Source organism: Cottoperca gobio, chromosome 15 (genome assembly GCF_900634415.1).
Source record: "Cottoperca gobio chromosome 15, fCotGob3.1, whole genome shotgun sequence".
NCBI classification, from domain to species: domain Eukaryota; kingdom Metazoa; phylum Chordata; class Actinopteri; order Perciformes; family Bovichtidae; genus Cottoperca; species Cottoperca gobio.
Window position 1 is genome coordinate 15,472,594 of NC_041369.1, and position 14,731 is coordinate 15,487,324.

A 14,731-nucleotide genomic window follows, 5' to 3' on the forward strand; every position below is an offset into this window, starting at 1 on the left:
TATATATATATATATATATATATATATATATATATATATACATACATATATATATATATATATATATATGTATATATATATATATATATATATATATATACACATATATATATATATATATATATATATATATAAATAAATAGGACCCGGCCTCGGACTAAAGCCCCATGTTCAAAGCTTGACTCGCGCGTAATAAGGAGCGAGCTGTGATTGGACAAACGCTGTTCGAGGGAGGGGTTAAACAAACAGTCTCTTTGGGTCAGAAATGTAGTTTTGAGGCGTATCAGCCAAACGTAAACAGATTAGTTTTATAGGACACATACTAAGTAAGAAAATCAGGTCGTGTACAACTACTAGTTACTTGTGGTTACTGTAGTTACGACGTGTTTGTTGATACCGACCGATGACGTTTTCTTCGTCGACTTTTGATGACGTTTTTATGTAACATCGCATTACATTACGACAATTCAAAGCGACAGAGCAATATTTCGGCGCCCGGTTTAACTTGAGTAAACTGATGAGAGCCGTGAATTAACAGCACCACCAGCCAGTGGGTGCATATTTTCTGATCGCTGATCTTCAGTGATGGAGTACGGAAAGGAGAGAGTGGTGGCGTTAGTAGATATGGACTGTTTCTACGTCCAGGTGGAACAGAGGCTCAATCCAGCTCTGAGGAACACGTCCTGCGTGGTTGCCCAGTACAAGACATGGAAAGGAGGCAGGTGAGTTTCTGACACAGAGACATTGTTTTTATGATCCAATCCACGCAACTGAAACTGAAGCGAGGAGACTGTCTCTTAAAGAAGGATTGTTATGCCATCTGGGTAACATCACTTCCTCTAGTCTTTCAATATCAGAAAGTGGTGCAAAAAGACTCAGGTCAATGAGGCTTTACTGTTATGATTATAGCGACTCCATATTGCCAAAGCACAATGGCTGTGTTGAAGGGTAGTATGAGCATAAATAATACAGTACAAATGAGTAAATTATATCATAAAATCAAAATACTAGCTGAAGAATGACATAAATGACAGGACAGAAAATATCCCACGAGACTTCAGCGTAAAAGTTCATTCTTTAAAATAGAAATACCAGTTTGACCGAAACATTATCTGAATTTAACGTCCACTTACTAGCATTTCCACACCTTCCAGTTATCTCAAAGTCTTCCCCAGCAGATGGAGTTTGCTCAGTTGTCATCTTGGACAAACTGAGATTTCAACCCCTTTCTTGCTCTGATAAAGGATAGTCTCCTTGATCTTCTCTCAGGCTGTCCACTGACATCTGGCTCCTTCCCAGTCAATGCTGTGATTGGACACCATGAGAATGTGTCCATTCAGTTGCGTGGAGTATTTCAATTGCTGTCTCTGTGTTGGCAACTCATCCGCCTTCATCTCCCACAGATAACCCACCTTGGACTAACTATGAAAATGTTCACAGCGTTTGTAAACATGCGGTTCTCAATTAAATATCATCCTCTGTTAGTATCATAGCTGTGAGCTACGAGGCCAGGGCCCATGGTGTCACCAGGAACATGTGGGTGGACGATGCAAAGATACTGAGCCCAGATCTGCAGGTGGCACGAGTGCGTGAGTCTCATGGCAAGGCAGACCTGACACAGTAAGTGAGGGTGATGTATTATATAACATCTACGCCTAATTCACAGATCCTGTTATTTTAATATCTCCTCTCCTGTAATCAGTTGTTATCTAAATCACCTTTTTGACCCCTGATTAGTTATAGGGAGGCGAGTGTGGAGGTGATTGAAGTAATGTCTCGCTTCGCTGTAATTGAGAGAGCCAGCATTGACGAGGCCTACATGGATCTGACTGCTGCCGTACAGCAGCGGCTGAAAAACATGACCGACAAACAAATTGATCCTCACCTGCTGAGGGCGACCTACATTCAGGGGTACCCGCAACGTTTACCTGAACAGGAAGCATCTGCAGATGACGCTGCCTTGGATAAAGGTAGACTATAACCAAACTTTTACTAATCGATTACTCAACGAATTGCTCGAGCACTGGGAACAAAGACGCAGGTTTTGAAAAGTGACACTTCCTGTTTGTCCGCAGAGGAGCAGAGGTCCAGAGGTCTGCAGCAGTGGCTGGCATCCTTACCTGTCCCTCTATTAGGGCAACAAAGCCCTGCAGAACTGCAGCTAACTGTCGGGGCTCTTATTGTCGAGGAAATGAGGGCAGCCGTGGAGAAAGACACAGGGTTCAGCTGTTCAGCAGGGATATCGCACAATAAGGTAGGGAAGAAACCTTTTGTTTTATTCCTATAAGTATAGCGACACTTTTTAAGAGCAGTGATTGTCTTCGCTCTGGCCAACGTTTACTGCTTACTTTTTTCAGGTGTTGGCCAAACTAGCTTGTGGTCTGAACAAACCTGACCGACAAACTGTTCTGCCTTTGGACTCTGTGACAGAACTTTTCAACTCTCTACCCATCTGCAAGATGTGAGTTCAAAATGCTACCCTGCAGTACATTATTTACTCATCACGAATGACACGCATATCCTAACATAGAAGTGTTAAAAAAAACACTGACTGCACTCTGGTATTGCTTATTTCACCTGTGCAGCCGTAACCTGGGGGGTAAGATGGGTGCCTCCATTACAGACACTCTGGGAATAAAGAACATGGGAGATGTGACTCACTTCTCTCAGGCTCAACTGGGACAGCACTTTGGAGAAAAAACAGGGTAAGACAAAATCTCTTTAAAAGTCAAAAGTGACTGCTGATCTAAAGTCTTGCTTAGTCTTTGCATTTATTATATCAGACCGTGAGAAGTTAAAGTGGAATAGACATTTTAATAACATAGTCATTACATGGCCATCCTAATATATTATTTATTTACTCTTTTACTTCGCCTGTCCATGTTTTATAGAAACAAAATGGCTCTGGGCAAAGATTTTCTCCTACAAAGACAAACTTGTTTGATAAAAGTGCTCTGAGCAATTTATTTAGACTTAGATTACCAAACACATCTACCATTGAACCTCTCTGCTTTGCAGCCAGTGGCTGTATGACTTGTGTCGGGGGATTGAGTTTGAAGCAGTGAAACCCAGACAGCTTCCTAAATCCATTGGTTGCAGTAAAGGCTTCCCTGGGAAAACATCGCTGGCTACAAAAGAGCAGGTACAAACCACCAGTCTCTGGTTACCCTGTGTTGTAGTATAACGAAAATGAAAAAGCATTACTCAATCTGTCTTCAATTTTAATTTCACATTGAGTGGACGTGATGATACTTGATGTTTAAGATTATAATAGACACATTGTTGTAATATTGTTAACAAATATGCACTTTAACATTAATTCATTTTCATTGATGATTCAAACCTATGCAAATAGTTGTCATGTTAATTATTAATAACGTCTGTGTAGGTACAGTATTGGCTTCATCAACTGGCCCTTGAGCTGGAGGAAAGGCTCACCAAGGACAGAGAAGTGGTGAGCCACCTTATTATAACAGTACTACCCACTTCCTCAACTGGATTTCCTGTTGATGTCCTATACAGTAAACAGAACTGGGTTTCACATCAGTGCCTGTCATCTCTCACCTTCTTACAGAATGGTCGAGTGGCGAAGTTGTTGACGGTTGGTGTACGTCAGGTTGGGGATAAGAGGGCGAGCAGCTTCTCTCGCTGTTGTGCTTTAGTGCGCTACGAAGCGACTAAACTGTCCGGTGACAGCTTCGCCATTATCAAGAGTCTCAACACAGCAGGAAACCAGCAGGCAGCATGGTAATTACAATGTATTAATAACACGGAAACATTTAAAGTCATTGTTTGTAGGAATGATGTGTGATTATACTCCAATCCTTAATCCACAGGACTCCACCCCTCTCCCTGCTACACCTCTCAGTTAGCAAATTCAGCGATGCTCCATCAGCAGGGGGCATTGCTGGATTTCTTTCTAGTGATGTCACTTCAACCCAGAGTCTTTTCTCTGCCTCTCAGCCCTCCACCCAGTCTCCCTCTGAACTGAAAAACAACTCCACATGCAAACAACCTGGCACCATCCAGTCCTTCTTTCAAAAGGCAGCTGAGAAACAAAGACAGAAGGTTACAAAAGAGGTAGACGAGGAGGAGGATGACGACGATGTAGGCTCCACAGGGATTCTCCCATCTTCCTCCTCTCACAAAACCCCCTATAGTCGGTTAGAAGCAGATACCAATAGCCCCGTTTCTCACTCTAAAAATGATTCACCCAGCTCCCAATCTGGCATTTTCTCTTTCTTCCACAAGAAGAGTCTCGAGAGAAGCTCTCAGCCCCCGGCCCCAACGTTACACGAGCCTGAAATGCGACATGAGCCTGGACCTGCGGAGAAAAAAGACTCAGAAGACACTGTTGTGTCAGACACTCAGTCAAAACAGAGCTCATCGCAGCAGTCACCAGGTGACGAGTTGAGGGAGGAACTGGACATTGATCCAGATGTAAACCACCATCCTTCCAGTGTGGCCAGAGAGGACCTGTTGAACTGTGAACGCTGTGGCCAGGAGGTGTCGGTCTGGGAAATGCCCGAACACAACGACTATCACTTTGCCTTGGACCTCCAGAATTCACTGTCTTCATCCACAGGTTCAGCATCCACCTCTTCCTCCACTATTGCTGTTTCTCCAACTCCTCTCAGAGCCCAGTCCACACGTGGCAAGACAAAAACCAGAGGCCAGTCAGGATCACAACCGAAAAGGCATCGCTCGGAAGGTGGAAGCGTGGGCACTCTGGATTCTTTTTTCAAGAGGAACTGAAGATGCGCTGTAGAGCTGCTTTTTAAAAAAAGTAAATACAATGACAAACTTATCCATCTATCTATCTATCTCACAAACATGTGCAAAGTCCATGTATTTGCTCAAATAATGGAAAGCCATTTTGGAACAGGATACTTGTTTGAAATGATCAATGCTATTGTGCTTTTATATTATAAGAATGTGTACATATTACAGAAAGTCTTACTTTATGCCATTTTATTTCACATGTGCTTTGTTATTATTCATAAAATAAAGTCACTACTTGAGGAACAGTTTTGTAAACCAGCTTATTAAAGATGGAGAGTTAGTGGGGTACATTGTGTTGTAGTATTGTGTTCTGACAGCAGATGTCACTAATCAGTTGAAAATAGAGCAGAAATTCACTGCCAGTAGGCGAAGACTAATTGCACCTTTTATGAGCCATCATCCTGGATTTACTTTGCTACCATGGTGAACCGGAACAGGGAAATTCCTCTTGCATTGTCTTGCATCAGCTGCGTGCCAGGAAAGAAACAAAATCTTTTAAAACGAAAGTGTTTATGTTGCGAGTCATGGTTTTGTGACATGTGAACCAGTAGATGAACAATGCTGGGTGTATGATGGGATCATTGCTTACAAGGCAAACATAATGAAACACCTGTTAAAGAGACAATAACATTTATTGATGTACATCATGAAACACAAACTGGATCTGTACATAAATATTGCATTTCACCCAAATAATGATCAGAAAAATTACACTTTCAATTTAAAGGAAAGGTCTTAAATGTGATTTTTAAAAAGTGAAGATGTGTTGGTGTCATTAAGACTGAAAACCATGAAGAACGTGATTGAATAAATTGTAAAATCTGGAACAACTACAAATCTATAAAATAGTCAGATGCATTTAAACAAAAATAACACCTGATACCCTTCATAAAGACTATTAAATATTTTGGTTGAAATGCGTTCTAAGCTTTCCTCTGAGTCCACACAAAGTGTGCATAAAAACAACAAAGCAGGGCACACATTTCAGCTGACCCCTTTATCTTTGATGTCAGTGGGACAACAAATCTATGCCAGAGTCACATCAACATGCTATAATCAGACAGAAGGCCAACAGCAGCCTTACACAGAGTAGCAATTAACATTAATTTTCAAAGCTGCTTCTAAATATCAAAAGCTGTTTCCAGGAATAGCACCAACTCAATTAGATAGTTTTACTAATTGTACAACGTTTGGGTGTAATGGTGGGCTACTCCAACATTAGTTCCATTAGGCACTGTGTTAAAACCCAAAGTTGGTGACATCAGTTACGGAAGGGAAGAGACGACATCAAGAACCTCAAACATAATTGCTTTAAAACAAAGCTGCATCAGTAGGCAGTTTCAAACACTATACAATCCCTAATCAAACATCTCTTTGGGAGAAACACGCGTCTTTCTTTTCCTCCCCACCAAGTCAGCAACAGAAACCTCCAGTGGAGTGGATCTGTGAGAGTGGAATGCTGTCTAATATCTAAACTGACCTGAGTAACTAAAGCACTTGAAAAACAGGCAGCAAGAGCACTACCGTCGTGAGGCGTTATTTGTGATTAAAAAAAAACATAATTCTCTGGACATATGTGACATAACAACACCACTTGCAAAGTGAGTGACAATGTGAGTCATCACGGCAGGCTGACAAACAAACTGGGTAAAAGTTCTAACTTTGAATACCTCGCAATGCTGTTCCTTTACCTTCACAAAGTGTCCTTTTGTCAGCAATAGTATAGCTTGAAGCGAGGTGGTTTAGCTTATAAACAACTGACCAGCTGTCTGAGAACCACAAAAGTAATGCCGTTACTATTTCTTCACATGATTCATAAAAATATTCAGAAAGAGTATTCATATACAGTGAGGCTTATATTTTTCAGTCAGGCACTATAATGGTCATACAGACAAGCTGTTGTGGGGTGATGACAACAATGGCATTGGTGATAAATTAATGTCCAAGCATCTCATACTTGCAACTGTTTGTAAACAATTATCTGCCAAAAGGTATATCGAGACTGGCATTTATGTTTCAGTGCAAGTGCGTGTTTCTCAAAGTGTGCGCTAGGAGTGCACTTAGGTGTAACCTACGTAAGGAGCACTTCAACGTAGATGTGTGTACGCAATTTCCTAGCTGCCATATGCAACTATGTGTTTTCTTGACGCTCAATGGCTGAGGGGTGTCTTCTTATCAGTGCTGTGCAAAGCAACTCTTTAAACCTCAACACCAGAAAGTGGACTAAAAAAATAAGTAGTTATTTAAAAAGGCTGTAGGAGACAAGAGTAGGAAGGTGACACCAAGGCATTTTGAAAGCAGTGATAAAACAACAATCTCCTGTGCAGAGAACAGGACAGAGTGGCCTTCGGAGAGAGCAGGAAGTTGTTTATAAAGCATCATTTTTTTGTGTGGGACGGCGTTTTCTGTTGTTTTTCCTCAGATAAACTTCAGGCTTCGTCATCCTCGCTTGGGGAAGGTCGGTACTGGGCAATGGGCTGCAACTTGGTGACGTGGCCGATACCTTTTGTCACGCTCTCTCTGAAGAGCACTTTAGCTCCCACCTTCAGGTATTCTGGGTGCTTGATGAACTTGAAGCGAACCACTGCTTTCTCCCCTGTCCTCAGCTCCTCCTGTGGTACGGCGTTGTCGAGAGAATAGGAAGGGGAAAAAAAAACACATGAACCAAATGTCGGACATCATTTGTAAGCCCAAGTCCAAGGTTTTAGAAGTAAAGGACGACTTTCAGACAGGAACAGTTGTAGCGGATGAACTCACCTTGCCGTATACAGCTTCCACAGTAGCGGTCTGTCTCACATTGCCAATGTGCACAGTAACCTGGAAGCCCTTGTGGAAGGTCTTGGCATGGAAGAGCAGCACAATCTCAGCCTCGAACATCCAGCAGATGGTGGGATCCATCTCCGGACTCACCATCACCATGCCCTGGAAGTGGAAAACACGTGGACATTGTGCACACATAGATTACAATTCATGTCCAACGTGCAAAAACATATATTCTTTCCCCATATTAATCAGTGACAAAGTACCAAATTAGACATTTATTTTCATGAAAATGCAACGAAAACTCCCTCTAAATACTGAGACGGGCAAATAGTATTGAGAGGATGAGAGAGTTAGACTAACGTAAGACGAACATTAAGTTTCTGACCTTGCGTAGTAGTGAGCGGTCGAAGTCGCCCAGGGCGAGTGTGGCAGCCTGGCCGGCCCTGAGTACCCTGCACGCTGAGCGGTTCCTTTGGATGCTCTCGATGGTCAACTTGTGGAACTGGCCCAAGTCTGTGGGCCCTACTACAAGATCATCTCCCTCCCGGCAAATACCACTGCATTCAAAGAGAACAGTGGGTCAGGGAAAAAAAAGAGTCCAAAAGAACAATGCAAGTTTGAATACATGAACATGAAGTAAGCACGTCAACACACTGACCTGGACAGAGTACCTCCCACCACAGTCCCCACCTCTGGCACTGTGTAGATCTCATCCACCTGTAATGATGCACGCTGATGTCAATCACATCAAAATCATGTGCATGTAATGTGTATGTATTTACACTGCCAGCTGATCTCTTGCGTACATTCATCTCAGACATACCTGAAACTCAGTTAGCTGTTGCATTAGCTCCTCCTGCTTCTTGCTGTTGCTGAGAGGAGGGATGATGTTGATGAAGACCTTGATCAAGTCTAGACTCTCACCAGACACACTGGACAAGGTGAAGATGGGTGTGATGCTGCCAGAGAGCACAAGCACGTGATCAGTACACACAAACATCACTGGCGAGTACGGCTGACACCTTCTGGTGTTTGGTCGATATACTCTTGTCTGGCCAATTCATTCATTGGTGTTCACAAACGTGTTACGAACATAAACAGTTTCATGGAGCCTGTACGTAAGCATGTGGGATCTATAATAGCATATCCAGCTATAGTGTACTGCTACTCTTATTAGGACAGTGTGACCCCCAGTAGACAAATAGGAATCCACTGATCTAGAGATAACATGCCGATTTAGTTTTTTCCCCTCCATCGACCAATGGATTGGTTAAAGAGTAGGTAGAATTTCTTTGGTTGGCTACAGCCCTACTGGTTGTAAATTATAGACGGGGCACACACATAACTGCAAAAGAAAAGGTTCATGGACACATTCATTATGTAATTGCTTCGTACTTGGGAGAGTGGGCGAACTGCTGTGCTGCCGTGACGGCATCGTCCGTACTGCTTACAACCATGGGCACCTTGTTACAGCCCGGCTGCTTCAGGACACGCTCCAACTGCCGCACAGTGCGCTCCACTGTGGCTCGCGTACAGAGGTCCACTTTACTGATGACGATGAAGATGGGCACCTTCAGGGCCATTGCGATCCCAAGATGCTCCCGTGTTGTACCAGCTGGAAAAGCGGAAGGAGAGGAAGTTAGGTCTGGTCAGAGGGTTTCACCACATTGAATCTCATTCAAGTACACCTCCATTGTCTCAGCAAACATCCCTTTGGACACGTAAGGAAATCCACATCCTTGAGGGAAAGGACTGTTTACACTGCTTATCTGCTGGCCCTTAAAGTGAGTCTGAGGTTCAAGAGAACATGTACGCAAGCTGACAAAACCAGGTGGAATTTACCACAACGTATGATTGGTAATTATATAATTAATGTCTAGGTTTTACAGAATGCCAAATACAAAACTTTTTAAAACACATTAACTTCTCACAGAGGAAGCAGTGTCCTCAAGCCATGTGTGGTGGGTCGTATTTCTTTGTAAACAAAGCTGACGTGTGAGAGATTAGATATAGGTACAGAATGTATGTGTATGTAGATTATGTCTCGGTTCAGAAATAGGTCTCAAAGCAACCAACATCACAAAGGAGTTCAAGGGTACTGACTCATTATGTAGATTTACAGGTTGAGACTCAAAATACCCTAACCCCTTCATCAACTGAGCAGCGGGTTGTTTTGCTATTTGCAAGTTATTTTCAGTGCATCCAAAGTAAAGGTTCACAGGGAAATATCAAAGTCAACCTCATCCCTGATGGAGGTGCCAAGATATTTGGCTTGTCACACATACAACCTAAGATAAGCCATATGCATTACACAGATCCGTTACCCTGTTTTATAATTTAAGCTGTTGCTCTTGGGTTGCAGACACTATGTCCCTTTTCTGTCTGTTACGTAGGTAATATGGTCCTCGTTCTTGACCCCATTTCCCCCAGAATAGCCTATTTAAGAACAGTCACCCAGACAAACACAACTACACCTACAGGTTATTCTACTACTACTACAGGTAGGCGGCATCACTTTTGTTTCATTGATTATGACTAAAAACAGCAACAAATTAAAAATGTAGCATTTAACTTTGTTTAGAATCAAACTCAAGATTTGGGTCTGTCACACTTTTGTTTACAACCTTTTGTAAAATCAGTGAAATCATAGTCACAGTGACCTAAAAAAAAAAAACTGCCAGCCATACATTAACAGTAGCTGAATATAGTTCACCCAATAACTCCAGCAGGCTGTGAGCTGGAGTGCTAAGTAACAAGTGTTCATTTACAGGTCTCTTTGCTATTTGCAAAAAATAAATAAAAACATAAACAACGTATTCCTTATAACTCTATGTTATTTAAGACTATTGCAGAGATTCTTCACCGCACGTCAAGCTTTGACAGTGTGTTCTTATCTGGGCCCACCAGCCAGTTATCTGTGCCCGCTAGAGACCCTCCTTCTCAAACTGATCAGGCATAGCCCCGTGAAAGTATTTAAGTCAGGATGGCCGAGCGGTCTAAGGCGCTGCGTTCAGGTCGCAGTCTCCCCTGGAGGCGTGGGTTCAAATCCCACTTCTGACAACAATTTTTTTTTTCAATCTAATTCTAATAATACAGCAAAAATCAAACACAGACAAAAGTGTAAGCAAACTATTTGTCTTCACAAGCAAAGCAAAGAAGTGCACAGCAAGTTTCAAAGTATGTACTTCTTGGACCTTGGTATGGTAAAAGCTTCCTGCAGTCACTCGCTGTTATCATAAGAGGTCTGGGTTGTTGAAATATGAAATATTCAAAATATGATGCACTAATACATCATCTATCAATAAAGTAAGTTGTTCAAAGGTAATACCAAAGTGAGAATAAAGACCCACTAAAAGGTTGCGCAACGCAAAATTAATCCACATTCATTTGCTATGGTACACGAGCAAGTAGCTTTGCAAGGCATTGTGGGATTACTTCTGACACTGGACTAACCAGCGATGCAAAAACAAAATGGGAGGGGGGGGGGGGTCGAAAGTTGAACATGCACAGAGCTACCTCCAGTGGGTCAGAGGACTCTGACATGAATGGATGGTATTTGAGATATTTCAGTAGTGGCAGGCAGGCACGGGAAGGAGGGGTAAAGCGGCTGTGTCAGGACTGGTGGTCGGTTACATAAGACCAGATATCACATGCAAAGTCACAGCTAGCCAAATCTGTCTATCAGACTCGCCCCGCAAGTGCAAGTGTCTATTACCAGCCTGTGTCCCTGTGCCACTTTCAGCTAGTCTTATCTGAATAGTCGCAGAGACACTAGTACATTTCAGCTGATGCTCAAACGCTTACAAAATAATTAGAAGCTCAACTGAATCAATTAATACTCACCAATGCCCGTATTTGCGCTGACGACCAACATAGCGAAATCCGGACAGTAGCTGGTGAGGCCAAAGATGGTGGTCTTCAGGTATTTATGGTGACCCGCTAGATCTATGAATGTGATCATTTTAGAGGCACTCTCACAAATTTCCTCTGCTGTCCGAGACTCGCTGTAATTCACAACCTAGGAAAAGAAGAAATGTTATTATGTCATGATCCAAAATACATTCCATATTATTTAAAATATATAGGTCAGGCTAGATATCAGTCACTAACATTACTTGCATGACATTATTATTACATTGTCTTTCCTCTTTATATCCCTATTACCAAAACCATATTGTCTTGTCTGATCTACTTGAACATCTCGATAAGGAAACCCTGTGGTAACCACAACGTAATGTATTTAACTTGTGCTGCTATTCAAAACAAATGATGTAAGTGTATATAACTAGGATACACATTATGTATTCTGTGCCGTTTGATCTTTTCTTACCTCTCCTTTACTATTAAAGCCAAGGATCTCAAAGCTGATGCTTGAAGTGCGTCCGGTCTGGATCTCATGTAGATGTCTGAAGAGGTTGAGCCTCGCTCTTCCCCGTCCATTGTCCAGCTCACCCTGTGTCAGAACACCTAACAGAGTGGACTTGCCCGAGTCCACATTACCCAGTACAGCTACTCGCAGGTCCAAGAACTGTGGGAAAAAGAATAAACAAAAGCAGGAATAAAATGAAACAAAAGAACAGATCACTAACAAAAAAGATACATGCCTCCACAGTAGCCCTACTAACCTGCTGGTCATCTGGCACCTTGCGAATGAGAACTTCAGCAATCTTATGAGGCACGTCCGAGTCATAGTCGACCTCTCTTTCTCTTAGAACAGTGATGTCGGCTCCAACCCTGTGAGAGAAAAGTAACACAAGTATATAAATTAAGTGTGTAACTACAAATAATCACTTGTTGATTATGATATGCATGCCCGTGCAAATTAGACAATGGCTTTGTTTTTAATGGCAGATTTCTATTTACAATTTGTTTAGTTAGGCTTATAACTTGATGTCAAACCGTGACAATACACTTAGCTTGCAATAAAAAGTATATTTGACATCTTGACTTACTTCTCTGCCAGCATATGGAGCGTTGTCAGTGATGTCCTCAGATCTTCCTCCGATAGTCCCACCAGCATGCCATTATCCTCAACACCTATTTGATAGACAGCTTCGCCTCGACCCTCCTGCAGTCGCCATTTCATTTGTGTAGCCAGGTGCTCAAAGCGGTATTGCGTGGGGTTTATTAGCTTTAGCTAGACAAAAAAAGAATATGGAAATCATTGCTGAACTGAAACCTGAATTGTGGAATGTTAAATGGGTCTGGACTAGTTAGTTGTTAAATACTTGCAGTGCAAATGACTAGCATTACAGAGGATTACTGTAGGGCAATCAAACTATGAAATAAAATGTTGAATGTTGATGCTGCAGCTGTCCACATACTAAAAATGCTCTTGCTAATCCACTATGGTGTTGGCTTTTCATGTGAGATTGCATTTATATATTTGAACATAATACCTACACATTGCTGACAGCTTTTTCTTTTTAATGTTATGATGATTGAACTTTAACCTCCACACACACTAGTGTTATATGAAGCAACGAGCCCACTTTGAAGAAAACCAAAATATATTTTGAACACAGTACGGTCTTTGCATAACCGCTAATTTGCTTACCTTGTACTCTATATTTCCCTCTTCAGCCTAGTAGAGGAGGAGAGAGACAAAGAGAGACAGACAGAACAGGAACAAAAGCTGTGAGACTGTAGAGAAGTGAGACAACAGGCTATTGAGTTGTTAAAAGACACAAAGAAAAGCAATCTGACAGAATGAGCGGTCGGTGAACTACTGTGAATAGGTTGTCACTGAGAGCTATACAAACTGCTTAGCTAGCCTTAACACACAGCTACTTAATGTGTAATTAGACAAAGCATTTGTAAATGTCAATGTACATTTAAGGTTAACTAGCCAATATCCCTACAAGAGGGACAAGTATCTCAAATGTATACTAACAATTAAGCTCAGTGCAGGACAGTGGAGCTGGTTACATGCTGGCCGCCAGCTGAAAACACAACTGGAATATGTTGAGACTTGTCCCATAACACATAAAGAGTGTATGACCATGATCATACTTTACATTTAAGGACAACATTGATATATATTAATATTAAAAACAAAATCTAGGTCATTCTAAACTGCTTGTTTGTGGCTTCAGGTTAAGTTATGTTGATCTTGAGTTCAACACAATTATTTTCTGTTTCTTTTCTTTTCTGTTGCGTGAGTTTCGATTTAGGTGACTAACGTTATAGACACGTGATCAAAGTAATAGTTCGTAACTGTGTAGTAATACAGCCCTTAAGGGAGTAAATGTCAGAGATGGTAATAGTAACATTAGCTGGACAGAATACACAGCCGCCCCCCGCCCCCCCCCCCCCCCTCACGTATTTACAAACACAGCTGTTCCTCCTCTGCTAGCTAGCAAAATACTAGCCATTAAAAGCAAGCGGATTTTAATTTAACAAACATTTGGCTTACTATTGTAGAACTACTGTGAATGACTGATTGTAAGTAACAGGAAATATAAGATTAGTAATTTTAGCCGAACATATCCATATAATTAATGTTCCTTTAAGTTACGTTAACGTTACCGACTAGCTACGTGTCACTACCGGTTAGAGAAGGACATCTAACCCCGGCGACAGGCAATGTAATGTAAAATGTACATTTATTACTGTTAACATATTACAACTTGCACACAAGCACTCGCATTATTAGCAGACTTTGTATATGGTCTTAAATAATATTAGCTTGAGTACGCTAGCGGTGAAGTTAGTTGTGCGCGTAATTGCAGACTTACCTCTGGAGGTAGATATGGGGTGTTATTGCTTGGTTTGTAGTTTCGAGGGAATCGAGCTTTGGATTTCTTGTTGTTCTTTACACAAGCTTTTTTTGGGGCTACCCCATAGCTATTTCCCGGCTTGACTTTGGACGCAACACCTTGAGGTCCAGAGCCATTCCCTGAGCCAAATAATTCCGATACCCGCGCTTCCATCAGCTACTTTTTTTTGGGATCTAACTTGTTAGCTTACCACTACCTGGATACAAATGCTGCTATATCATTAAAATAAACCTCAGCCCAGTCATGCAAGGGGTGGTATTTGAGTGGAGTTATCCGGCTAGTGGTAGCTTACAGACCCCAAAATAAAAACAAAGCACCGACCGCCCCCAAACTCTTCAAACCGAACAATAACAACACCGTCCGAGACCGTCGTTTTGAGTTTACAGTGTGCCTACGTCACAGTCCTA

General features: G+C 41.9%; 2 protein-coding genes and 1 non-coding gene across 4 annotated transcripts; 2 read left to right on the top strand and 1 right to left on the bottom strand.

Annotated features, from left to right (window-relative positions):
* The first annotated feature begins 240 nt into the window (after nucleotides 1-240).
* On the top strand, nucleotides 241-5,070 carry polh (polymerase (DNA directed), eta). Of its 2 annotated transcripts, none has more exons than XM_029449242.1 (10): nucleotides 241-722; nucleotides 1,486-1,620; nucleotides 1,738-1,970; nucleotides 2,076-2,254; nucleotides 2,358-2,461; nucleotides 2,586-2,705; nucleotides 3,019-3,142; nucleotides 3,389-3,454; nucleotides 3,575-3,747; nucleotides 3,837-5,070. In XM_029449242.1, the coding sequence occupies exons 1-10, from the start codon at nucleotides 586-588 to the stop codon at nucleotides 4,753-4,755; spliced, it is 2,190 nt and encodes a 729-aa protein (XP_029305102.1). In that variant the 5' UTR covers nucleotides 241-585; the 3' UTR covers nucleotides 4,756-5,070. The 2 variants fall into 2 exon arrangements, with proteins under 2 accessions (XP_029305102.1, XP_029305103.1); XM_029449243.1 differs by having other exon boundaries at nucleotides 576-718.
* A 325-nt stretch (nucleotides 5,071-5,395) lies between these two features.
* On the bottom strand, nucleotides 5,396-14,674 carry gtpbp2a (GTP binding protein 2a). Its single transcript, XM_029449244.1, has 12 exons — nucleotides 14,283-14,674; nucleotides 13,103-13,129; nucleotides 12,498-12,682; nucleotides 12,171-12,279; nucleotides 11,876-12,073; nucleotides 11,389-11,563; nucleotides 8,941-9,160; nucleotides 8,369-8,504; nucleotides 8,204-8,262; nucleotides 7,931-8,102; nucleotides 7,540-7,704; nucleotides 5,396-7,394 (listed from the first exon to the last, which is right to left on the bottom strand). The coding sequence occupies exons 1-12, from the start codon at nucleotides 14,475-14,477 to the stop codon at nucleotides 7,212-7,214; spliced, it is 1,824 nt and encodes a 607-aa protein (XP_029305104.1). The 5' UTR covers nucleotides 14,478-14,674; the 3' UTR covers nucleotides 5,396-7,211.
* trnal-cag (transfer RNA leucine (anticodon CAG)) lies at nucleotides 10,523-10,605 on the top strand. Its single transcript has one exon. It is a non-coding gene; the product is annotated as a tRNA-Leu (tRNA).
* Nucleotides 14,675-14,731: the final 57 nt, after the last annotated feature.

Bases quoted from the DNA above. Each gene is read 5' to 3' on its own strand.
- gtpbp2a (XM_029449244.1), bottom strand. From the start codon at position 14,477: ATGGAAGCGCGGGTATCGGAATTATTTGGCTCAGGGAATGGCTCTGGA. The intron at 12,280-12,497 runs GTAAGTCAAGAT...TTTCTCTCACAG, and splicing joins CTCCATATGCTGGCAGAGAA to GGTTGGAGCCGACATCACTG. The intron at 7,395-7,539 runs GTGAGTTCATCC...GCCGTACCACAG, and splicing joins TGGAAGCTGTATACGGCAAG to GAGGAGCTGAGGACAGGGGA.
- polh (XM_029449242.1), top strand. From the start codon at position 586: ATGGAGTACGGAAAGGAGAGAGTGGTGGCGTTAGTAGATATGGACTGT. The intron at 1,971-2,075 runs GTAGACTATAAC...GTTTGTCCGCAG, and splicing joins TGACGCTGCCTTGGATAAAG to AGGAGCAGAGGTCCAGAGGT. The intron at 3,748-3,836 runs GTAATTACAATG...CTTAATCCACAG, and splicing joins GGAAACCAGCAGGCAGCATG to GACTCCACCCCTCTCCCTGC.